This window comes from Gigantopelta aegis, chromosome 4, assembly GCF_016097555.1.
Source record: "Gigantopelta aegis isolate Gae_Host chromosome 4, Gae_host_genome, whole genome shotgun sequence".
Taxonomy (NCBI): Eukaryota; Metazoa; Mollusca; class Gastropoda; order Neomphalida; family Peltospiridae; genus Gigantopelta; species Gigantopelta aegis.
In genome coordinates, this window is record NC_054702.1 from 38,333,229 (window position 1) to 38,360,818 (window position 27,590).

General features: G+C 36.6%; 1 protein-coding gene across 1 annotated transcript in view; it reads left to right on the forward strand.

The window, feature by feature from the left end:
• Positions 1-27,590, forward strand: part of LOC121369824 (gamma-aminobutyric acid type B receptor subunit 2-like) — a 71,146-nt gene that overhangs the window by 10,994 nt on the left and 32,562 nt on the right. Inside the window, exons 3-6 of the mRNA XM_041494898.1 lie at positions 6,009-6,146; positions 8,544-8,714; positions 11,604-11,708; positions 27,129-27,194. Of these exons, the coding sequence (XP_041350832.1) occupies positions 6,009-6,146; positions 8,544-8,714; positions 11,604-11,708; positions 27,129-27,194 (480 nt within the window). The remainder of the gene's footprint in view (positions 1-6,008; positions 6,147-8,543; positions 8,715-11,603; positions 11,709-27,128; positions 27,195-27,590) is intronic.

The window sequence follows — 27,590 nt, forward strand, 5'->3', positions numbered from 1 at the left end:
AAGAAAGAGGAGAGGAAAGGAGGACAGACAGACCAGGAACGAGGAAGAGAGAGAGAGAGGAGAAGAGAGAGAGAGAAAAAAGTGAATTAGTCAGTATTTCATTTTGTAACAAGTGTCAGTGACCGATATACAACTATCATATATCATCTGTAATGATAATTTGGGTCACGGACGAGTCCTTTAGGTATTGGAAAACAAATTATAAATCATATGTCACTCCAGGTAATAGAGCACACATTAACAGCGTCCCATTTCACAGTTACAATAATCGATAAACAATCAAACTACACCAAAAATAATATACCTTCTTGATCAATAATAAATTTGGTCGTGGTCGTACACTAGTAAATTCACAACTCACTGTTATGTTAGTATACATCCGTCGAACACACTGTCTAATTTCTAATACTGTACTACGGATATCAATCCAAGATATTAATCGCATTTTGCTTTTTGATAACAAAAAATCAATGTATTATTGACACTTCGTCGGATTCCGATATTTCATTTAGAAATTGCGTCGCCAAATAATATAATCATTGTGGCCTATTTCAGTATGTGTGCTAAACCAATGTTTTCACAGACAGACCGATACTCCCCAAGAGTATTGCCAAACCAAATGCTTATTATATATATTGTACCCATATAGAGAGATATATTGAGGGTGATTAATACAGGAAAATGCCCCACTGTTTAAAGTAGATTAGCGGAAAATGTACGTAATTCAGTATTGAAATTTGGAACAAGACCAGCAAATGATATTATTTATAGATAGTAAAAGGTTTTCATTTTGATACAATACCTTATTTTAAAAATAGTGTACTATAGAAAACATGTTACATACATCACGTGTGTACGAAAAAAGAGATGGTCTTTTGGCCTACCGTATTGTTCTACTGGGCTTTATTTCTTTTGTTTTATATATATATATATATATATATATATATATATATATATATATATATATATATATATATATATATATTTTTTTTTTTTTTTTTTTTTTTTTTTTTGAGGGGGAGGGGTGAAAATACACTTCTTTATTCCTCATAGTTTACTTCTCATAGTTATTTTTTCCATCAACATTTCGAGATTTTCCACCGTGGCTTTGTCCACACAACCCCCGTCAACTTTGCCGGACAGAGAATGCCATACTGAATAGGATTGGAGACGGGGAACTTATAAGAAAATCTAAACAAAAAAGAATGTGATATAATAAAAATGGCTCGCCCATTGATCATCGATTTTAGTACACACAGTAGATTTAAGTAGATTTTCAATGATATGGCAAATGTTGACATATTTTGTATCACACACCATTTTAAACATAAACTTTATATGAAAGTGATTCTTTTAACATTATTGGGGGCGGGACGTAGCCTAGTGCTAAAGCGCTCCATGGGTTCATTGGGCTATTTCTCGTTCCAGCCAGTGAGCCACGACTAGTATATCACAGGTCGTGGTATGTGCTACCCTGTCTGTGGGATGGTGCATATAAAAGATCCCTTGCTGCTAATCGAAAAGAGTAGCCCATGAAGTGGCGACAGCGGGTTTCCTCTCTCAATATCTGCATCGTCCTTAACCATATGTCTGACGCCATATAACCTTAAATAAAATGTGTTGAGTGCGTCGTTAAATAAAAAATTTCCTTCATTTTAACATTATATGCAAAATATTATTATCTTTTACAAAATTACTTTTTCCGCTATTCACCTTCAAAAAGTGGGACTTGCAATTATATGGCGTTGGACATAATATTATGGTTAAAGACCACACAGCTAATGAGAGAGGAAACCCGCTACTCTTTCTGATTAGCAACAAGGGATCTTTTATATTCAGCACCCCACAGAGAGTATAATACAAACCACGGACTTTGTCACACCAGTTGTGGAACACTGGCTGGAACGAGAAATAGCCCAATGGGCCCATCCTACCGATTGGGCTCGATCTTAGACTGAACGCGCATCACTGGGCTATACCCGTCCCTTTCCATGGATAGAGACACGGTATGGAATACTCACCGAGCATAAAACAATAATTACCTTGCCTACATCATTACATGTGATCGATTGTCTAATATTCCTAACAGATACAGTGTACAAAAATCATTTAAAAGCAAATTTAGCCTTGTTTTTGAAAATTATTCGTATATGTATTTTCAAAATAATTTCCATTGTTAAAACATTCTTTTGGTACTGTTGAACGATCTAATTAATTTGACATTAAACACAAACCATAAAAGTGTATTAGGCATAAACTACACTAAATTATATTTGTGTTACATCAATAAATTGTATATAAATATAATATATACAGAACCATCAAATCTTAAAAATACAAATAAACTCTAAATTGTAGGTAAGAGAATGCACTTATTCTATTACAGTAGAGGATTCACAATTGATTGTACAAAAGTTTGAGTGTGCGTGCATCGATACAGTAGGCGTCTTAAGCGTACGAGAAAGTGGGCAGGCGTTGGGGGGCGGGGTGGGGGGTGGGTGTGTTCTAGTGCTGAAGAAAAACCTCAAATTCGGGCAAAAATGATAAAGATATTCGGGCAAAATATACTTTTTACCATATATTTCCATTCATTCTACCCTCAAAATTAGTTGTAACCCGTGTAAAAATGCGTAGTGATTCGTTTGCAGCCCTATATAGCTGTTTGGTAGTAATGCTAATATTAATAAATGTTGTTATCCAGATTCGGATATTTCGGTTTAATTCAGGCAAAAGCAAGTCTGCCTCCCCCCTTACAAATGGGGGAGCCCGTACGGCTATGGTAGGCGTGTGTTTGGGGGTTGGGGGTGGGGTGGATATATATATATATACTGAATTACAAAACAAACGGGAATACGTCTTTAATTTTCATTAATTTATTTTAAATTGTTAAGTTGGCACCCTGTTAGTTTTTGTGTATATTAAAATTATCAAAATATTTACCGAAATAATTTTATCATGTAAAAAATTAAATTATTCGCATTTGAAATTAAAATACAGTATTCGCATTTCTTTTGCGTCACATATTCATGAAAACAGCAACCGGTTGCTCGTCCTCAAAGAATTATAGATGGATGACATGAACGTGATAATTACATCACGAGCTTAATCTTACGGCCAGCCTCTATAGATTCCTAAATTAAATAATACAAAAATGGCATCTTTATGAATATTTATTGGCAGGTCTGCGTTGTTCAAGGAATATAATCTTTACATGTTAAATGAACCTTTTCTTTTCCCCTAACTAATTTATAAAATTAAACATACATAGTGTGCTCCCTCCCTCCTCCCTCCCCCCCCCCCCCCCCCCCCCCCCCCCCCCCCCCCCCCCCCCTCCTCAATAGTGAGTTCGTCAATGAATTAAACGTCTTGTTGATTGTGGAGTTACTGGACATGCCAAAACATTTGGTAGCCCGGCGGACTACCGGGTTTAGACAACTGGTAGTCCGAGGAAAAATCGGTAGCCAAAAAATCCCGGGCAACCGCTACGGTCGAGCCCTGGTCCGGTTGTCTCCCCCCCCCCCCCCCCCCCCCCCACACCTTTCAACAAAATCGATTTGAAAACGAAAGGGTCTAAAATTGTCTTTATATTTAAAAAAGTAAAAGTAAAACTTTTGGTCCATGACAAAGGGAGGGGTCTAACGAATATTTATTTAACAATGCAAGACAAGACGATTTTTATTCAGTATAGAGGCCATAGCCCCATAATACAGTCAGAAACTGTTATACATGTTTAACAATGCTCCCAACACATTTTAAACTACGGCCATCACGATCGTAACTAGATGGGGCTATCCCACCCCTCGCCGAAGAATACGAAAACCTTTTAGTTTAGTTTAGTTTAGAACTGTCCCTTTTGTGAAGCTGGAGAAAACTATACACTACTGCCATCTGTTTTTGTTCACTGCCTCCCAATTTATTTCCAGTTACTTACTGCCTGGATATTATATGCTTAACGTACATTGAACACCAAAATAAACGCAAATCGGGATTAGTTTGTAGTTAGCTGATTACAAAGTAAAGTTTGTTTTGTTTAACGACACCACTAGAGCACATTGATTTATTAATCATCGAATTTGGATATCAAACATTTGGTAATTTTGACATATAGTCTTAGAGAGGAAACCCGCTACATTTTTCCATTACTAGCAAGATATCTTTTATATGCACCATCCCACAGACAGGATAACACATACCACGGCCTTTGATATACCAGTCGTGGTGTACTGGCTGAAAAAAGAAAAGAAAGAAGCCCAATGGACCTACCGTCGGGGATCGATCCCAAACCGTCCGCGCATCAAGCGAGCGCTGTACCACTGGGCTACGTCCCACCCCTAGCTGATTACAAACGCGCAATTCTGTGTGAAACGATAAATGATATCTCTGTAATTCTCCTAAATCTCAACATTTGTTAAATAAATCTCCTAAATCTCAACATTTGTTAAATAAATCTCCTAAATCTCAATATTTGTTAAATAAATCTCCTAAATCTCAACATTTGTTAAATAAATCTCCTAAATCTCAACATTTGTTAAAGTCGCAGACAGTATTTCAACCCCGTGACGATGGACACTAATTGATTTGGTTAATCTACAAACCTGTAACAAAAGTTACAAAAGAGTGAAAGAAAAGAGTCTGTGATGTTGAAACGGGGAATTACCCTTTACAATTAGACTAGAGCTCGTCTCCATAACCGTTACTTCTCGGACGTACATGCGTTTTTATACTTTTGAAATTGAATTTTGTAGCATAAAATCATCATGATGATCACAGACACTTAGAATATACTGAAATGGATATTGTAATCAATAAAATCTAAGTAATATTATATTTCAATTGTCAAAAAAACCCAGCTCTAATTGTAACCCCCCCCCCCCAAAAAAAAAAAAAAAAAAAAAAAAAAAACCCAACAACAACCCCAGAACAACATTCAACATTCAGTTTTTTTCTGAATTAGACAACATTCTTAAAAATCTACGATACTCATTCAAGTGCATGTCCTGTGCTAATATGATGAATCGAGGGTGGCTTAGGGATAATATAATCTGGCCCCGTGCTTATAAACCTTAAAATCTAGACTTTAATAAAGTCCAGACTTTAACGTCATGACAACAGCATTCAAATAGCATTACGTTAAAGTCTGGACTTTATTAAAGTCAAGACTTTAAGTTTTATAAGCACGGGCCCTGGTGTTCCTCGGAAATAAAACACAGATCTAAGTCTTGCCGAAATCTACACAACAAAATTATTATATAGCAAAAGAATCAACATACGGACACATCAGAAACTAAATATAGAATGATTATGATATTTAAAAAAAACCCAGACACTTTGAATGAACTGAAATGGATATTCTAATCAATGAAATCTAAGTAATCTTTTATTTCAATTGTAAAAACCCCAGCTCTAATTGTAAAAACCCCAGCTCTAATTGTAAAAAACAGCTCTAACTGTAAAACAACAACAACATCAACAAATATAAAATCAAACACGCCGTAGTGTTTAAAATCTAGGTTCTGTCACTTTAATCCCTTCTGAAAAAACAACAAAAACATGTTACAGCTGAAAATTATATTTGCGTTTCCCCTGGAGTTCAGTATATTTTCACTGTTTAAAACCAAGTTAATGGGTAAACTACTGAGCGGTTTGGGGCGGGACGTGGCCCAGTGGCAAAGCGTTCGCTTGATACGCGGTCGGTCTAGGATCGATCCCCGTCGGTGGACCAATTGGGCTATTTTTCGTTCCAGCCAGTGCTCCACAAATGTTGTACCAAAGGCCGTGGTATGTACTATCCTGTCTGTGGGATGGTGCATATAAAATATCCCTTGCTGCTAATCGAAAAGAGTAGCCCATGAAGTGGCGACAGCGGGTTTCCTCTCTCAATATATGTGTGGTCCTTAACCATATGTCTGACGCCATATAACCGTAAATAAAATGTGTTGAGTGCGTCGTTAACTAAAACATTTCCTTCCTTGTTTACTTTCTGAACGGTTTGTTTTGTTTGTCATCAGTGTGACGCGGGCAGCAGTCTGGATGTTTTGTACCACCACCTCTACACGTCGCCGGTGAAGCTGATGGTTATAGGGGGTGCGTGCTCGCCGGTGTCCGAGGCAACAGCACAGGTGTCGTTTAGGTGGAATCTCGTACAGGTATTTACCATGTCATTTCTCGTTTATCATTACAATACAGACATCTTATTGGTCACACGGTTTTCGGTCATTTTAAACAACAACAACAACAACAACAACACCTTCTTTGTTTCTTTACTAGTTTATTTCAAAATCCTGTTGTACATAATACCCTATTTTCCTCAATTTGATTGTTATTAAAATACATTTGTATACAAATTTTATATGTATACATTACTATTATATTATAATTAAGTAATTGTCGCCATTATATTGTATGTATACATTACTATTATATTATTATTACGTAATTGTCGCCATTATATTGTATGTATATAGGAGAGAGCCAAGTAAGTTGGCAAACTTGTACCCAATCCTTTTGTTGTTTATGCTATAAAATATGTTTTCAATCAGACAACAGCAAAATCAACACGATCAACCGGAATGATAAGATCGTCTACTGTGGCAACAGATATACTTCAAAACATCTACAACAATATAGTTCAAAACGTATGTCGCAATAGATATACTTCAAAACATTTATGGCAAACATCAAAACGTCTGTGTCAATAGATATACTTGTGAAGTCACACTAAAATCTATTCAAAATGTTAAAGCTGAAATCTCACATCTATATACAATAGAATAGCATTTTTACTAATACGCCACATAAGCAAAACTGTAGGGTGTCAGATACTCAAGATTGTTTTCGTTGTGGTCATTCGCTTGTTTTTTTTGTTTTGTTTTTTTGTAGTTTTTGTTTTTCTTATCGTTAGATATTACCAATTACCGTAACACATCTAACAAGTTTCAACGCTATTTGTACACTGTACAACTGAGTAATATCAAATGCTACAATATTTAAGATATTATCGACTAACAGAGACTTTTTAACGATTGTAATTACGTATCAAATATATTTTTCTGCATAAAATATTAGTGGCTGTATATTAAACGTGTAATATTTGTACGGGGTTAAATTTTATTTTATTTTTTAAAATATGTTGTTTTGTTTTTTTGGTCCGTACGAAAGTATTTGAAGACAAAATCCAGTTTGGGCTTCTTACAAATATTAAGACGACCAGAAACACATTGAATATACAGACACTGATATTCTAAACAAGAAAATGTATTTAATATGCAAGTTTAATCGTAGAAATATTTTATTAGTCGGAAACACCTTACAATGTAGCAAACTCAGGAATGTCCCTTTAATAGCTAACAGTGTACTTTCATGAAACACAGATTGGATATCTAACTAAAATTGAAAACACCTGTAATTAATGATATATTCTAAATTCTTAAATTACATTAAAATATACTAACGGATGCTATTAATTATGATGATTGCTTATTTCCTTTGGGTTTACGAGGTTATGGCCATAGTTATAATTTAAAAATAAATAAAAGATAATTGTGACCAGCTTATAATCCTTAAAGTAAACGTAAACCCAGCTAAACAACAAAACAAATGAAAATCCCCTCGATTCGATAGGGGGTATAATATTAACCTTTATCCTATTAAGACAGCCTATATAGCTGAACTATGGGTACAGAACAGCGAGTTTGAAAATTAAATGAATTTGAGTACTAAATTGGATTATAAGTGAAAATTAAATGATATAAATGTAGCTTTTCGTTTGTCCTTGTGAGGTGTAGTATAGAGAATTAGGTTTCCAAACTATTAACCCTTTTGGGGCCAACTAGACTGTATGACTTATCTTCGATCATTTTGATACGGGACAGCATGCTTGAACATTAAATGAATATGAGTACTACATCAAATTAAAACTGAAAATGAAATTATATAAATGCAGGTTTGTGTTTTCTCTTGAGAGGTGTAAAATAATAAAGAATCAGTTTTCTAAACTATTAACCCTTTTGGGGCCAACCTGACTGTGTGAGAGGTGTAGTATATGAAGAATCAGTTTTCCAAATTATTAACCCTTTTGGGGCCAACCCGACTGTGTGAGAGGTGTAGTATATGAAAAATCAGTTTTCCAAACTATTAACCCTTTCGGGGCCAACCCGACTGTGTGAGAGGTGTAGTATATGAAGAATCAGTTTTCCAAACTATTAACCCTTTCGGGGCCAACCCGACTGTGTGAGAGGTGTAGTATATGAAGAATCAGTTTTCCAAACTATTAACCCTTTCGGGGCCAACCCGACTGTGTGAGAGGTGTAGTATATGAAGAATCAGTTTTCCAAACTATTAACCCTTTTGGGGTCAACCCGACTGTGTGAGAGGTGTAGTATGCGAAGAATCAGTTTTCCAAACTATTAACCCTTTTGGGGGCCAACCCGACTGTGTATATCCATGCGTATCTGCGATCATTTTGGTCTAGTCGCTCCATTCTCTAAACTTCTTTTGACCTTTGTAAACATGACCGATTATGTATTTCATTCTCTATATTCCAGATTTCACATTTATCTTCCTCCCCTTCACTGTCAAACAAAGATCGCTTCAAGAGGTTTTTCCGGATAATATCTCCGGCCACTCACGTGAACCCTCCGCGAATTCATATGATGAAGTATTTCGGGTGGAAGAAGATATCGACCGTCCACCAGGCAATAGAACTTTTCTCTGAGGTAACATCAACTGTATTCGCATGTTTATGAATTGTGTGGTTTGCTTTGTTTACATATTTTCGCGCTTATATCCAATTAAGGTTTAAGCACGCTGTCCTGGGCACTCACCTCAGCTATCTTGGCCGTCTGTCCAGGACAGTTGGTTAGTTGTTAGTTGGATAGTGGTTATTGAGAAATAGAGGGTGTAGTGGCCTTACACCCACCCATTGAGCCCTTAAGAATTCGCTCTGGGTTGGAGCCGGTACCGGGCTGCGAACCCTGCACCTACCAGCCTGTAGTCCGATGGCTTAACCACGACGCCACCGAGTTCGGTGAATTGCGTGGGAGCGGTGCTAGCTAAGTGGTCGAGTCGTGTACATGGATAATCAGTGCTGTCATTCCCCTTCATGTGGGTAAATAGTGTATTTACTTAACCAAGCTTCTTAAAGAGACTGTCCTGATATTTGCTGCCATTCTGTATTGCTTAAGGCAATAGGCAGTAAGTGGTGATTTAACGATTTTGAGATAATCGTTTTTTTTATCCTTTTTTCTTCATCTGATAAAAGGCTTTATATTAAAACAGTTGAATGATTTAGTTTCTAAAGGTTACTGTTTCAGGATGAGATTTCTCTGGAATCTGGATGCATTGTTTTGATGCTTATCTTAAAATACTCCCAATTCATACATTAACTCATTTTGTACCCGATTTTCACTTGCATGGCAGCATTGTAACATGTTTACGACTAATAGTCTTTTTAAAAACAAGGATTACATATTAAATACATTTTGTCGTTTTAAAGACTAGGATTTCATATTAAATGCATTTTCTTGTTTTAAAAGACTAGGATTACATATTAAATGCATTTTCTTGTTTTTAAAGACTAGGATTACGTATTAAATGCATTTTCTTGTTTTAAAAGACTAGGATTACGTATTAAATGCATTTTCTTGTTTTAAAAGACTAGGATTTCATATTAAATGCATTTTCTTGTTTTTAAAGACTAGGATTTCATATTAAATGCATTTTCTTGTTTTAAAAGACTAGGATTACGTATTAAATGCATTTTCTTGTTTTTAAAGACTAGGATTTCGTATTAAATACATCTGCTTGTTTTTAAAAGACTAGGATTACGTATTAAATACATTTTCTTGTTTTTAAAAGACTAGTATTTCATATTAAATACATTTTCTTGGGGGTTTTGGTGGGGGTTTTTAAGATTAGGATTTCATATTAACTACATGTTCTTGTTTGTAAAGACTAGTATTTCATATTAAATACATTTTCTTGGGGGTTTTGGTGGGGGTTTTTAAGATTAGGATTTCATATTAACTACATGTTCTTGTTTGTAAAGACTAGGATTACATATTAAATACATTTTCTTGTTTTAAAAGATTAGGATTTCTTATTAAATACTTCTTTGTAAAGACTAGGATTACGTATTAAATACATTTTCTTGTTTTTTAAAGACTAGGATTTCACATTAAATACATTTTCTTGGGGGGTTTTTTAGACTAGGATTTCATATTAAATACATTTTCTTGGGTTTTTTTAGACCAGGATTTCGTATTAAATACATGTTCTGGTTTTTAAAGACTAGGATTACTCTTTGGAAGCTCGGAAATATTTGCATAAAAACGTGAAATATATAAGATACCTGATAATACTTTTTTAAATTAGTAAACACGACTTTTAATGTTATTTAGTGCACTATCGAGAAAGATGAGTGGTCTACAAAGTCAAATAACGGACTGTATTTCGGTATCAAGGTCCCTAACATTTATTAGAAATAGTAAAGGACCAAGTACTGAACCTTGGAGAAAGCCAGTAAAATACGTTTAAGTAGAAGACGAGTGCCTAATATTTAACTACATTTCTCCTGCGTTCTAGTAAACAGAATTTGAGCAATGCTAGAAGTTGACCCAGGAGCCGGGTTTGGCTGTCTAGGACAGATTGTGTAATGTTCACGTGTATCATATACGAGGGACAGTCAAAAGGTTCGTAGAACTAGATACCATAGTATGATACACCATTTTATCCTTGAAATTTAATGAAAGCTTGTTCTATCATATAACTGTTCAATCAATAATACAGCTATTCGTTTTTGTATATTTAAAATATTGACTTGATTGTTGTCATCAAGTTTTTTACCAAGGAAGGTGAAAATTCTGTTGAAATCCATGTATATGGTTGGTGTATATAGTGATGGGTTTCCAAATATTCAACAATTGTGAAATGGTCTGCTGAATTCAAGTGAGGACAAGAAAGCTTTATAGATGACCCAAGGTATAGAAAACCTTTTGATGTCAAGGCAAGGTTATAGCAACTGTTTTCTAGGATGCTTTAGGAGTTCCAACGGTTAACAAACTACTATACTGGTGCCTATTAAACTAATCTGATGGGGGAAATGCTGAGGCAAGCAAACAAGGGAAAAACGAAAAGATGTTTACAGCTGGTGACTTCCTGCTCCATAACAATGCTTTTGTTTATAAATTCAGGATTTCTCAAGATGCTGTCTGTAAGTGTGGTTTGAGCAGATTAATCATCTACCTTACAACCCAGACTTGTCCCCGAGTGATTAATATCTGTTGGAGAAGTTAAAAACTTTCCTTTATGGTACCCGGTTTGAAGATGACGAAAGGCTCAATATTGCTAGAGAAGGGTGTTTGATGGACTAGTCTAAAGAGATCTAATTTGCTGGCATCTGTAACTTGAAGAATAACTGAGCCAAATGCATTAAGGTCAAAGATGATCATTATATTGAAAAGTAATGTAGTTATGTTTGATCTGTCATCGCTCTTAATGCCAAGTTCTACACACCGTTTGCTGAATAGATATTATTGAGAACTGTAACAAGTCAAGTAGCTGTAACTCATGTGTATTTTATTTTCATTTCCTATTTACCCATGCAGCCGGTATACGACATGTTCAAACTGATGAAGAAGGAGGGAATAGACATTGTTAGATCTGAAATCATCACCACCAGTGACGTATCACAACAGGTTCGAAATTTAAAGGTGGGTACAAGTTAACCGCAGCGGGACGAATATTTCATAATCAGTGGTGAAATGACAGGGTGCATTCTCCGGACATCAGGTTCTGAATCAAGGGAGGATGTCAAATTAAAGGGACAGACCCTGGTTTTTAAACACTAAGGCATAATTTTCATCTAGACTCTAGTTTCAACCCGTACAAATGAACACTAAGTTGGTTAATTTACAAACCTGTAACAAATTTGGATACAACAGAGTGAAACAAGAGTCTGTGACGTTGAAATACCCTTAAAAATAAACTAAAATGTGACTCCATAACTGTTACTTCTCTGACGCACGTGCGGTTTTAAAAATATGAAAAATGCATTTTGTGGTATTAGAAACACCAGGATAACCGGAAACACGTCGGTTATTCGGAAATGGATAATCTATACAATAAAATATAAGTAATGTTTGATTTCAGTTATCATAAACGGCTCTAATAGTGAAAAATATGTCTTAGTGTTTAAAAACTAGAGTATGTCCCTTTAACAATTAGTTTACTTATGTGACTAGCAAATACATGTTAGATACCCAATAATACCCATGACAATATGATGAGATACAGTACCATTATGTGTAGGATTACTATGTTTCCTTGAAACTTAGGGCTGTTCCATAACTGATTACCTGGACGTAGGTGGCGGTAGGGAATGTTTAGCATACCCACCACCCACAAGACAAAATGTTATTTCAACCTAGTAGGTCGGACGATGATGAAATGCTGACGATTGCTACAGAATGGTGGTTGATGGGCCAGGCTGAGGAGTTCTAATTTGTGGCATCAGTAGTCTGAATGATAATTGGGTCAAATGCAGATGATTATGGAAGAAAATTACTGCATACCCACCAGACATATAACAATAATTACTGCGCCTCCCAAATGTGACCACATCTAGAATATTCCTAAGAAAATAATGCTAATGCCAGACTACCAACTGTCGCGACGGATTTGCCCAACTCGCCGTTATCTCGACTTCTACGACTATCCAGTTGCTAGTCTGAGCACACTTATAAGTCGATTCTCATCGTATACAACGCCTACGACTGGTTAGTTGTTACTCTAAGCACCCAGCGTAACTCGCGAGTTGGGTAAATTATAACGCAACTATCGAGTTGGCCAACTCCGTCGTGATAGCTGATAGTCTGAGATTAGCATAAGACATCTGGAGTTGGTATTGTTGTTAGTCATGTTGTTACTGTTATTTTTTTTATTTAGGTTAAGAGAATATTATATTTTGCACCCGGGAACCACTTTCAATCATTAAGCCACTGTTCCAAAAGAGTTTTAAAATGTGTTTTGTTAAACGCCAACATTGAATAATTAACCGCCGGCTATTGTATATCAACTATTTAGTAATTCTGACCGCTACATTTTCACTTTAGTAACAAGAGATTTTTAACATGCACTTTCTCATAGACACACCACGACTGGTATATCAAAGACCGTGGTACGTGTTATCGTGTCTTTTGGATGGTGCAAATAAAATATCCCGAAAAGGGTAGCCCATGAAGTGGCGACAACGGGTTTCTTCCCTCAATATTTGTGTGGTCCTTAACTATATGTCCGACGCCATATAACCGTAAATGAAATGTGTTGAGTGCGTCGTTAAATAAATAGAGGATATTTCATGGGTTTTTTTGTCAAATACGATTTATATCTCACTTCACGAGATGAGATATAAATCATATTTGACAAAAAAAACCCTGAAATTTTCTATTTATTATATAACTTTTGGCAATTTACCTTTCTTTTAAAATGTTAGCAGAAAAATATTTCTGGCTTTCTTGCAGTGAAGATAACACTTTCTACAGTGACGATAACACATTTTAGAGTGAAATAGTGAAATTTTCACTCTAAAATGTGTTATCGTCACTGCGTGACTGATAACACTTTTATTTCACTGATATTTTAAGATATTTCACTAAAAGTTATATAATAAAACATTTCCTTCCTTCTCACAGACAGGTCAACACATACACCTGTTTAAAAGTTAATCCATATTATGTACCAAAATATAATCTTTCATTTAATATCATTTAACGTTAGCGTTCTGTGGGAAAGTTGACTACTAATAGATGTTATTTATATATAGTATACCCAATAGCTACGTAATGCATCCATTAGTACTACAACAAAGGAAGTTATTCGCGTGCTCAAACCTTTACTGAATATATTTAAACGTAAATAAATCATTATGCTTGCATTTGATTTAAGAGACAAGAGATTTCTATTAATATTTTTAATGTGTTTTCAAAACATGCATACTCATCATCTTAAAAGAAAAACAAAGCTGGATGGCAATTAAAGTGCAATTAAGTCAAGAAGATCGGTTTTTAACACACTTTTAAGAAAGGAAAAAACCCCGCCAATAACCTTGAGCTATTTTATAAGCAGTAGTCTTAAAGAGACATTCCTCAGTTTGCTACATTGTGAGATGATTCCGACTAATAAAATATTTCTTCGATTAAACTTACATGTTAAGTACAGTTTCTTGTTTAGACAATCATTGTATGTATATTTAATGTGTTTCTGGTCGTTTTTTTTTTCGTCTTAATATTAATTTTGTAAGAAGCACAAACTGGATTTTGTCTTCAAATAATATCGTACGTACGAAAAAATGTTTGTTTAGGAAACAAAATAAAATGTAACCTAGTGCAAATATTAGAACGGTCAAAAACACGTTTAATATACAGCCACTAATATTTTATGCAGAAAAATATATTTAATATGTAATTAAAATCGTTAAAAAGTCTCCGTAAAAAGAAGTATTGTCATAAAGGTGGCATAAGTGCTAAGAAGGATATACCTTTGTTTGAAACATTGTTTCTGAACTGAGTTCATCATCATATCGCGAAAACATACGCCATGACCTTATTTATAAAGCGTCATTTGCCATTTTCATATATAAAAATTCGAATATGTTAATGATTTTCTTGTTTGGATTGCCCAATTTTAACTGTTGATAAAACCAAAAATAAAACCCCCCAGTAAATTAAAATAATTAACTTTGTAATATACATTTTGCATAGTGAGATCATGTTTAATCGATTTTCAATGTACGTAACAGATAGGCTTATGGTTTGTCTAGAATAACGTGCAGACCAATTTTCATCAGTTTAGAATAAAGTTACATTTTAATATTTTAAAATAGTTGTTTCCACTAAAACCGCCGAAGTTGTAAATAAAATCCATGTTACTTATTATGAATAGGAACTCCTCCCTCCCCCCAACCCCCCCCCAAAACAAAACAAAACAAAAAACTCAAAGAAAATCCCCCAACCTTTATTAGCATAAAGTGTACATTTATTAGTTTAAGGGTTACAACCACCACCACTCCACCCCCCTCTCTCTCTCTCTCACCACACACACACACACACACACACACACACACACACACACACACACATACATACACACACACACACACACACACACACACACACACACACACACACACACACATACACACACACACACACACACACACACACACACACATACATACATATGGTTGAGTTAATGAGTGCGAGTGCGAATAATTTTAACATGCTCATATACCACTAGAGTTTCGAGCATATCTGTCCCGGGGCCTGTCTCTGGATAGCCAGAGGATAAGTTTGAGGTGGGCGGAATTTGGAATACGAATTTAGTAGTTAGGTCAAAGACCGAAGACCAAAATGTGCTACAAAAATTTAAGTCCAAACAATAAAATTAGAGTGCTCGACCGAAAAGGTTTTAAGGTGATTTGAGCAATTTAGACGGGCTGCCAAAATAAGCTGCGTCGGACTGTTTACTAAAAAAAAAAAAAATGTTTTTAAAGTCCAACTAAGCCCTAACAAAGACAGTACATGTCCTAGGAGAGGGTGCGCAGCGGAACTCATGGCGAGTTGATGGGATGATCGGCTCGGAACTTCGGGAAGAAGTGAGGCAGGTCGATGTAGCACTCTCCCCGAAGTATTGCTGAGTAGTCTTCCGGAAGTATCAGCTTGATAATCCGATGGACGATTGGATTATCCATGTCTGATTTCAGCAAGCCTTGCCGGTACATCCCGTTCCGCTCCGACGTCAGGTAGTAGGTGCGACTTCCCTCGACGTACTGGAACTGGTACCGCCCTTGACCAGTTGGTGTTGGTCTCCAGCTCTTGGTGACGAAGGGGCCTGGCAGCTGAGAGGTCGCAGTGAACTCCCTCTTCACACAGTCGCGGTACTGTCCAGGAAGCTTGTTGCGTGCGATCTGCCAAGTCGTGGGCTGTGTGTCGGATAAGTCCTAGACCGACGCCTTCCTCTTCTTGGCTTCACGCTCTGCAACCGCTGTCGCAACAACTCGTGGAGACGCCGGTGGATTGGTTGGTGCGGACGACACTTTTCCTGTTTTCATCGGCGTTGGTGCTGCAGGGGGAGGGGCCGGCACTGCCGGTTTAGCCGACAGCTTTGGCCCCCCCCCCACCCTTTGCCGCTCCTGGCGTCTGCTGCTTCCGAGTAGTGAGGGGCGGCGACCCTGAGCTGCCGTGGGACGACGTCTCCTCCTACTTCCCGATTTCTTCTGTTTGTTATCACCATAATACAAGGTGACAATAGCCGTGCTCCCATTGTGTTCAACACGATACTTGGCCAAGTTAATGAGCATCCTTTTTATCCAGCTCAGAACGTATCGTGGCAAGTCTGCAAGTTGCGGGCGATTCGGTGCCATAGGTTCGAGTCCTAGCAACGCCATGGGACAATATGTGATGCCAGAAAGGATTTAATTATCCCCTGCGCCAGTACGTTAATATCTATGTATGTAATAGTCATCCTCGACATACATAAAATCTATAAATATTCATACATCAATGCGTACTAGCCAGTGCCAGGTCTGCCCACTGTTTCACGCACGTAAGCTTGTAGGCCCTATGCATATGGTTAAGTTAAAGAGCATCCTTTTATGGATGCCTCAATAGCTCATAACGTATCGTGGCAAGTCTGCAAGTTGCGGGCGATTCGGTACCATAGGCATTGGACAATTTGTGAGGCAAGAAAGGATTTTATTATCCCCTGCGCCAGTGTGTTAATATTTATGTATGTGATAGTCAACCTCGACATGCACACAATATATATATATTCATCCATTCGTCCGTCCGTCCGTCCGTTCGCCCATGCATGCATGCATTTAATATATATATATATATATCACATATATCACATATGAGGCATAATGTAAAGTTCTAAACGGTAAAATGTCAATTTATTGAAGTAACGAATGACTCAAAACGGTGTTAAATTCTGATCTAGAATACACACAAAACAAAACAACACTGATGAACATTATAATTGCTAAAGAAATCCGATCATCATACCGGCCTCGGTGGCGTCGTGGCAGGCCATCGGTCTACAGGCTGGTAGGTACTGGGTTCGGATCCCAGTCGAGGCATGGGATTTTTAATCCAGATACCGACTCCAAACCGTGAGTGAGTGCTCCGCAAGGCTCAATGGGTAGGTGTAAACCACTTGCACCGACCAGTGATCCATAACTGGTTCAACAAAGGCCATGGTTTGTGCTATCCTGCCTGTGGGAAGCGCAAATAAAAGATCCCTTGCTGCTAATCGGAAGAGTAGCCCATGTAGTGGCGACAGCGGGTTTCATCTCAAAATCTGTGTGGTCCTTAAATAAAACATTTCTTTCTTTCTTTCCGATCATTATTTGATGTTTACGCAGTTTGTTTTCATGTTGAACATGTCTGCTACCTGCTCAGTATCGAATTTGCTGTCATATATGAAATTGAAAAGGAATCATATTACAAAGGTTGTATTATTAATGGGAAACTGAAGAATTTGTTTCTTTGTCGTAAATTTTCTTCGTTGGCGAGCATAAACGTTTAGCAAATTTAGCGAGGGCATACGAGACGCTAATATTTCACGACGCTAAATCAATACGTAGACACCGTATATACATATAAGAAACTGTTCCGTAAAACTCGTGCGATTGTTTTGTTGGCGATTTAAGCCTTGGTCAGACCGAGCTACGACGTCGTGCTATGGGGTGAGATTCTAGATATCTATGATTGTCCCCGACTCGGCTCGATATTACAATCTTAGTTGTGTGATCACACTGGAAACGATGGGTTTGCGACGCACTGAGACAATCGTTGGGAAATCGTACGACATCGTATGACCGTCATACGACCATGGTACGAGGTCGTACGACTTCACTACGATTGTCTGCCGAAAAGCTGACATCATCGTAGGAACACTATTAAATTCTGAAATAGATCTCAAGTTGAACGCACGACCATCGCACAACATCGTGGGAAGGTCATGCGATGTCTTTAATTAATATTTCCAGGTGACAACATGTGAAAATGTCGTACGATTAGCCGCGACGTCGCACATACCCTACAATGCCGGGAACCGCAGCCAGGTTTTTGAACATGACCAAAAACCGCCAAGACGTCGCACACGCACGATTTAAGCTCTTTCTCTCTCAAACGACCACCTCGCTAAACCTTTACGTCAATTATTTGGATTGCGCTAAGATCGCTAATATTTTTTATGATTTACAGTATCTGACAATTATAATACTCTCTTGCCAGATCCTCTGATTGATATGGAATAGATTAAGTCATGATGGAGTGTGGTGGCTTAGAGTGTCTTGCCACAGCATGTTGGTGTACATAGTAAACATCACATGCTATCCGATAGTCCTGGTGTAAATCATGCCAGGTTGTCGTTAAAGGGACATACCCTAGTTTCAACCCGTGAACATTAACACTAAGTTTATTTAATCTACAAACCTTTAACACATTTGGATAAAGTTACAACTGAGTGAAACATGAGTCTGTGACTTTGAAATGGTGAAATACCCTCTAACAATAGACTAAAACTCGACTCCATAACTGTTACTTCTCAGACGCACGTGCGTTTTTAAAAATATGAGAAATTCATTTTGTGATATTGAAAACACCAAGATGACCAAAAACACTTTGAATGTACGGAAATTTATAACCTAAACAATAAAATGTAAGTAAAGTATGATTTAAGTTATCAAAAACGGTTATAATAGTAAAAAATATGCGTTAGTGTTTAAAAACTAGGGTATGTCCCTTTAAGGAAACATTTCTATCTTACACTACTTGTGTATTTGAGAATGTTTATAAGCTTTGGAGGTGCTGTAACAAAGCTTTCACATGAGAATATTAAATTCTTGCTTATAAAACGTTTAGTATTAAAGAAAAAAAAGAGTAAAGTTTGTTTTATTTAACGACGCCTCTAGAGCACATTGATGTTTTGTACTAAAGAAGAAGAAGGAAATGTTTTATTTAACGACGCACTCAACACATTTTATTTTCGGTTATATGGCGTCAGACATATGGTTAAGGACCACACAGATATTGAAGGAGGAAACCCGCTGTCGCCTATATGAAAGACGTCACACGAATACAATTTGTAAGACTTTGTTGTGGCTTAAAGCTATGTCTACACGATCATACGTTTGTCCAAAAACATAGTTGGACATGCCAGGACAAATGTCTCCACTTGTTCACGTTTGTATAACTTTCTGCACGATGCAACATTCTTGGACGTTTGTCGACATTTGTTGCAGGTTTTTGAAACAAAACAAAACAATGGGTCAAACTGAAGGGGAAATATGATCATGTAAAGATTCTTAATTACTTTTGTTTTTGAAAAAAAGCATTAAGATTGATAAATATGAAATGAACTGTTCAAATGACTTATAATTTTGGTAAAGTTAAGCATAGCAATTTATTTAAATGGGCGATTTCCATAAGGGTTCCCAACCAGTTAACGTGAATGCATAGTGTGTAGGGGGCACTGCATGCTGAGAACGGCAACTTTTTACAGTTCACTATATTGCAATTAATTGAAATAGATGGCAATTAACATGTTTGTGTGTGTGTGTGTGTGTATATATATATATATATATATATATATATATATATATATATATATATATATGTATATGTATATGTATATGTATATGTATATGTATGTATATATATCTATATATATATCTATATATATATCTATATGTATATGTATATGTATGTATATGTATGTATATATATATATATATATATATATATATATATATATATATATATATATATATATATATATATATATATTAAACAACGTTTTTAAACAAAAACTCTCTTACAGAAAGCCAAGATCATTACCACCCCCACCCCCTTTCTCAACTATAGCTACTTTTCTTTTCCTTTCTGTATTCATATACTGACACGTTATAGCGGCATGGTTTTGGTCATAAATTAGTGGTGTTCCAATGATCGATTATAATCGAAAATTTATCGGATTGGCTCTTCCTATGTGATGATCAATTATAAAAATCCATAATCGATTGTGTGGGAAAATGTTAACTGTATCTGTTCCTCCAGTTCAGATGATAAAATTGATGGAAATATACAGTGGTTTGGGTTTATATTAAAACTATATTAAATAGTTAATAAAGGTACAGTTAGCCATTTGCAGGGTTCACACAACAATTTATACATGATCCTTATAATTCAAAGCCTTCTTATGGTCATGGAATTCTAATCGATTGTGTAATCGAAAGTTGATCGGTTGGTGCCGACCGATTATAACCGATGATCGATGATGAAATCCCAACCAATTCCCATCATTATCATAAATGTTAATAATTTGCATTACTTGGAGGTGATACCATGCTTTCTCCTCTTTGTGTTGATACTGTCATTTTGGATATCATGTGATGTAGAACGTTGGTCACATGACACATCTAAAGTGTCTGGTTATAAGTGTGGACAAGCTGCAACATTTGTCTAAAAGATGAAGCATGCTGCTAAATTTTGCAACATGGTCATACATTTGTCGCGCAACAAGTGGTAACATTTGTCCCGGCTGGTCCAACAATGTATGCTCGTGTAGACAGTCCTTAATGAATGAATGAATGAATGAACGAATGAATGAATACATGAATGAATGAATGATTGAATGATTGAATGATTGAATGAATGAATGAAATGAATGAATGTTTAACAACATCCCAGCACGAAAAATACATCGGCTATTGGGTGTCAAACTATGATAAAGGCAAAACTTAGTGACAGGCTTTAAAGTCTATGACTCTATGTTTTAATTTTTCACCCTAAAGGTTTTGTAAGCACAGGGACAGATACAGAAAGACTTCCTGAAGTTATACACGTATACGGGGCAGGACGTATCTCAGTGGTAAAGCGCTCGGCTGGTGTGTGGTCGATCTAGGATCGATCCCTGTCGGTGGGCCCATTGGGGTATTTCTTATTCCAGCTAGTGCACCACGACTGGTATATCAAAGGCCATCGCATGTGCTTTCCTGTTTCTGGGATGGTGCATTGTTGTCAATGGGAGCATGTAGCCGGTATCCTCTTTAAGACTATACGTCAAACTTACCAATAGCCAATGATTAATAAATCAATGTGCTCTAGTGGTGTCGTTAAAGAAAACAAACTAACTTTTATACATGCATGCACCTCATAATTATCATTATTTACTAAACTATCACACAAAACTTGACTTTTCCTCATATCATGTATTCCTCATACATATATATATATATATATATATATATATATATATATATATATATATATATATATATATATATATATATATATATATATATATATATATATATATATATGTATGTGTGTGTGTGTATGTGTATGTGTATGTCTATGTGTATATGTATGTGTGTGTGTGTATATATATATATATATATATATATATATATATATATATATATATATATATATATATATATATATACACACACAGTATAACCTCGATTTAACGCCAACCAATGTTCCAAACTAATGTTGGCGTTATATCGAGTTGGCAGTATAGCCTTGGGTTTACTACCAAACGTAATTTATTTTTTTAAATTGCTGAATGTCAAGAATATGACATATATGGGCTCCGGTTCAGCGTCGGACTCTTCTTCCTGGTCATCAGTCGTTTCGTCGTGAATCTGTTTAACACTTTCAAGAATCTGCTCGTCGCTGATATTAGCAAATGTCTCTGCTTCGTTGTCAATGTTGACAAACTCATCAACATCCATTCTCAGCTGTTCGTCGATTGAAAGCCGGCCCGTGACGTCACCAACCAGATCTCGCAACGCTGTCGTTTCATTGGCTGGTGCTTGGTGCAAGTCGGAAATGAGGGTCCCGAGGAACGATCCCTGTGTGAATCCAACAATTTTTAATGGTGGTGGCACTGACGATATCCCAAGCATGTTTCACAAAACGAATGCCGTATATTATACTAAGAGGCAAAAGTTATTATTAAAAAAAAAATCTTAATTTTATTTATTTTATTTCATTGTTAGGGTTGACCACCCTGTTACAAGAAGAGTAGCGCAGACATCAATACATACATATGAAATATGGAGACCAATCATAATATCTATGCATACTAACCAAATGACTTGAATTAACTATTACAGAATACTTCTCGAATTCTAAGTGCTTCACAGATGAATTTACTTAAATTCCACTTCTGTGTATGACATTCTGTATTTTTAATCTACTGGGATGACACCTGTATTTTGGAGACAGATATTTTATTCTTAAATCCCTATATAATAGACATGTAAACAAAAAATGGAATTCATCTTCGAATATGTCATCACAATAGTGACACTGTTTCTATGAGTATTAATAATTAAATAGCCTAATCTAAATCTTCTGAGTACATTTCTAAAATGATATATATTCCAATCCAAATGTTTTTCTAAAAGTATAGTTGATTTAAAAGATCTATATATTTCATATCTATCACTACTATTTACATATGTTAACCATTCTTGTAAATATACGTCTGTTAGTCTAAGTTTTAAAGTTTTTAGAAATACTTTAACATCACCAATGTCTTGATATAGCCAGACATAGCCAAAGCCACTACGGCATAAAATATTTTCCATCTGACTTGCCCAATTATTTTTACCTTTTGCAACAAAAATTATAAAGCATTAAATATGTTTGTTTACATAGCCTAGAAGAAGGTAGCTGTAACAGACGTGTCCAATATTTAGCAGCTTTGATAATGGTTATAATGTAAAGGAGATAACGACCAGACTCAGAATACACCATTAGATTTGGGGTTTGTGAGAGAACAAAACTATATCATCTGCAAAAAGGAGCAATTTAAGTTAGGTAGAATTTGTACACCATATTTACGACCCTCTATTACTTCATTTGACAATTCATTTATATTATATAAAAAAAAAAAAAAAAGCAGTGGGCTTATTTTACACCCCTGCTTTACACCTAAGGGACATTAAAAGAAATCTGTAAACTCATGTGAATTATATCTGACACATGCCTTAACAGGTGCATACATAGCTTTCAACATATCCATTATTTTACCATGAATCTGAACAGTTCTTAAAATATTCCACAATATATTTCTATTAACAGAGTCAAAAGCCTTCTTGAAATCAATAAAAGCCACATACAGCTTAGTACCTGATAGCAATCTCTGTCAAAAGTTATTGTGACTCATAAAAGACAAAGATAATTGATGATAAGTTTTTACTGCCGTGTATGAAACGTTATAACATGGAAAGAGAAATGTCCGAAGGTATGGTTACGAGCAATAGTCCATGCAAAGGGCGCACCTGCCATATGCAAATGAGCCACATCACTGTCCAGAGCGAAGTTCACACAGTCAGTAGCGAGTGTGTCCACCATGAGCATTGATACAGGCCTGGCACCATCGTCTCTTTGAGACCACTAACCGCAGGAGAAAGGGATGGTACGGGCTGTGAGGGTTGCTGGCTGGAACCTGTTTCGCAGATGCGTGGTTCGGATCCATGTGTCTTGGCGAGGGATTGTCACGGGTGTTCGGCCGCTACGGGGACTGGTCCCTGACTTGGTTGTTTTGTTGATATCGTTGCCATAAGTGCCATATGGTGTTTCTGTGGACGTTGAATTGACGTGCGACGTCACGCTGCGAGGTACCAGATTCAAGCATCCCTATGACTCTGTCATTTTCACTGAGACGTGGCATGACGGTATTGCATCAAACAGTTCACTAATGGTGTTTTTCTGACTTCTGGACTTCTGAAGGCTGCACACAGTGGCAATGATTTGCGACTGAATGTCTGGCCTTTTATGGTGAACACTAGACAGCATTTCTCCCGAATATTCCATGTTTCTTGCACAAAGCATGCAATCCCTGCAACAACTGCTTGGTTGCATTTCTTTGAGCTGTTTCATGCACATTTTCTCTGGTTTACATCCATAAATCCATTCACAAATTATTACTCCAAACAATCCATGTCACAATAACTTTTACCTTTGAGTATATATAAAGTAAGACAAAAGGTTTAGAAAACGTATAATTAGTTTTCATGACTCAAAAGAAAATTATTGATGCTATTTTAAGTCTAATACCTATGCAGTGTTTACTCCAAGTTTCAAAGTTTCATTGACCGGCCTCAGCGGTGTAGTGATCAAGCCACCAGACTTAAGGCTGGTAGGCACTGGGTTCGCCTCTCAGTTCCAGCTCTTTCCCAGAACGAGTTGAATGACTCAGTGGGTAGGTGCAAGGCCACTACACCGACTTCTCTCTCACTAATCACTGACAATTTACTACTAAAACCACTATTCTGGACAGACAGTCCAGATAGCTGAGGAGTGTGTCCAGGACAGCGTGCTTGAACCTTGAATGGACAGAGGCACGAGAATAACTATAAATGAATGAAAGTTTCAGTTAGCTGATCAAAATGTGAACCTTTTGTTTTTCCAGATAGCTCGATGTGGTTCCATAACTAATAGCTAATTAACTTCAGGCTAGTATTTCCTGGTATTATAACTGACGTACAAGGAACAAGAGGAAGAATATAATACTGATTTTTCGCTGTTTATAAACTATTAATCGATCCTTCCATAAAGCCTGAAGCCATGAACAGATTTTCGTTGGGTTTTTGTTTTTTTGTTTTTTCAAATATTGCGTGTACCATTGAATACACCTGGGGCCTAATTCACAAAGGTCTCTTGTAGGCTCTGCTAGACAACAAAACATCCTCTTTGCAAGTCTTTTAGCATTGTACTGCGAGATCGCAAAGTTGCGAGAGTTTAGTGAATTAGGCTCCAGTTGCCTTGTAGGATGCAATCACATAGCCAGTGATGCTGCGCTTAAGCCATCCGAATTAAGCTGGTAGGTACTGAGTTCGCATCCCGATACTGGCTCTCACCCAGAGCGAGTTTTAACGACTCAATGAGTGGGTGTAAGGTCATTACGTCGACTTCTTTCTCACTAACCACTAACAACTAATCGAAACCTCCTGTCCTGGACAGTATATACTGCACCCTGGACAGCGTGCTTGAACGTTAATTGGATATATTCATAAAAATGAGTTACAGGGTATAGCATGTTCCAATATCTATGCAGGGATTTTTTTATTTATTATATTGTATAAAATCGCTTGAAGGAAGATGTTCTTTTTAATATACATATTATTGTTTGTTTCTTTTTGTTCAATGACACCACTAGAGCACAATGATTTATTGATCTTTAGCTATTGGATGTCAAACATTTGGCTATTATTAAATACAGTCTTAGAGAGGAAACCCGCTTAATTTTTCCATTAGTAGTAAGGAGTCTTTTATATGCACCATCCCACAGAGAGGATAGCACATTCCACGGCCTTTGATATGCACGTCGTGGTGCACTGGTTAGAGCGAGACATAGCCCAATGGGTCCACCGACGGGTATCGATCCCAAACCGACCGCGCATCAGGCGAACGCTTTACCACTGGGTTACCTTCCGCCCCAGGATATAACATGTTCCAGTACCATACTGATACACAAGTGTCTATGCAGGTGTAGACGTCCCCTATTAAATTCGATTTTAATTTTTATTATATTGTATAAAATCTCTTGAAGGAAGCTGCTTTCTTGTACATTATTGATACACGCCAGAATGTAGATCCTCTCCACCCTATTGCAACGATTCCTTCACAATCACCAAAGACTAAGACAGTGTCATTATGTTGTTTTGAATTTGAGGAAGTTCACATAAAACATGATTCTACCCGGAAGGAATATTTATGGCGACACTTGCGGGTTTATTACAAATAAAGAATAATGAATTTCGGATATGGCTTCCCGAGCCAGTGCGTGCTTCTGTAAATAATAACTCTCTTTGTCCAATACAGTTTGATGAAGATACATTTTTATCCATGGAAGTGTCTGATAAACAAATTGCATTTATCTTAAACATTATTTCGGCTGAAAATTAAAGATATTTGGTCTTTTGTATGGATTATCATGCATTCTTTTTTGTTAGAAACCTAAACTCTGCAATTCTTGCTGTAGACGTTATACGTCCGTCTTCAGTATTTCTGTATTAAATGTTTTGATTTCGAAATCTGAAATGTTAAAGAGATATTCCCGAGTTTGCGTAAGATGTTTCCGACTAATAAAATAGTTCTACGATTAAACTTACATATTAAATATATTTTCTTGTTTAGAATATCAGTGTCTGTATATTCAAAGTGTTTCTGATCGTCTTAATATTTCCAAGAAGCCCAAACTGGATTTTGTCTTCAGATAAATTCGTATGTACGAAAAAACTATATTTTAGGAAATAAAATGAAATTTAACTTAGTACAAATATTAGAACGATCAGAAACACGTTTATAATACAGCCACTACTATTTTATGCAGAAAAATATATTTGATATGTAATTAAAATCATTAAAAAGTCTCTGTTGGTCGATAACATCTTAAAAATTGCAGCAAACTCAAGAATGTCCCTTTAAGTGATTGGGTCAGCGAAATAATGGTCGGGAGGAAGTTGTTAAGGGGAGCTATCACTCTGACCATAAGCAGTGTTGATGGGAGACAGGGGAGCAACTGAAAATGTTGGAGAGAAAATTCCCGAATTGGGGGGGGGGGGGGGGGGACGATAAAGATATTCGGGCAAATTGAGGTGTGGCCTGATTCCTTTTTACCTTGTATAGCTGTTTTGCAGTAATGATAATATGAATAAATGTTGTTATTGAGATTCGGGCATTTTCGTTTAATTCGGGCGAAAATCAGCCCTCCCCCCCCCCCCCCCCAACCCCCCCCAAAAAAAACAAAAACCCCAAACAAACAAAACAAACAACCCACACACGAAGCCCCCCCCCCCCCCCCCAAAAAAAAAAGAAAAAAAAAAGAAGAAGAAAAAACCAACAAAAAACCCAAAACAAATACCCACTCCAAAAAGGAAACCTGTACGCCTATGACGCTGACCCTCAATCACAATTTTTGGAAGTCATCTGCGACCAAAACTTCATAAAATAGTTTGACACTAGCAAATAATTACGAAAAGTCTACTGGCCCTTAATTAATTTTGTTGAGTATATTTAATAAATCTATTATATCATTTATTATAACAGGAGAATGGTGCAAGGATTGTTCTAGGCGATTTCTACGAAGACATTGCACGAAAAGTATTTTGTGAGGTAAGTGCAAGTGTATGTCATGCGTGTGTGTCACGCTTGTGTGTCATGTGAATTTGTCATGCGTGTGTAACACGTGTCTGTCACACGTGTGCCATGCTAGTGTCACGCTTGAATGTGTGTGTGTGTGTGTGTGTGTGTGTGTGTGTGTGTGTGGTGCTTGAGTGTCATGCTTGAGTGTCACGACTGTATGTGAGCCCTGCATATTAGTTGTAATTAAGTATGGAAATATATAATTTTTTAATTTCTAAAAGGTATACAATAAAACCTGTCTAAACCGGATCATGTGGGGGACCTAATATTTATCTGCTTTAGTCAGGATCCGGTGTTTAGAGGGTCGCGTTTTAGAATTTAGAACAATTGGCATCATGAAACATGGCCGGTTTTGACAGGAATCCG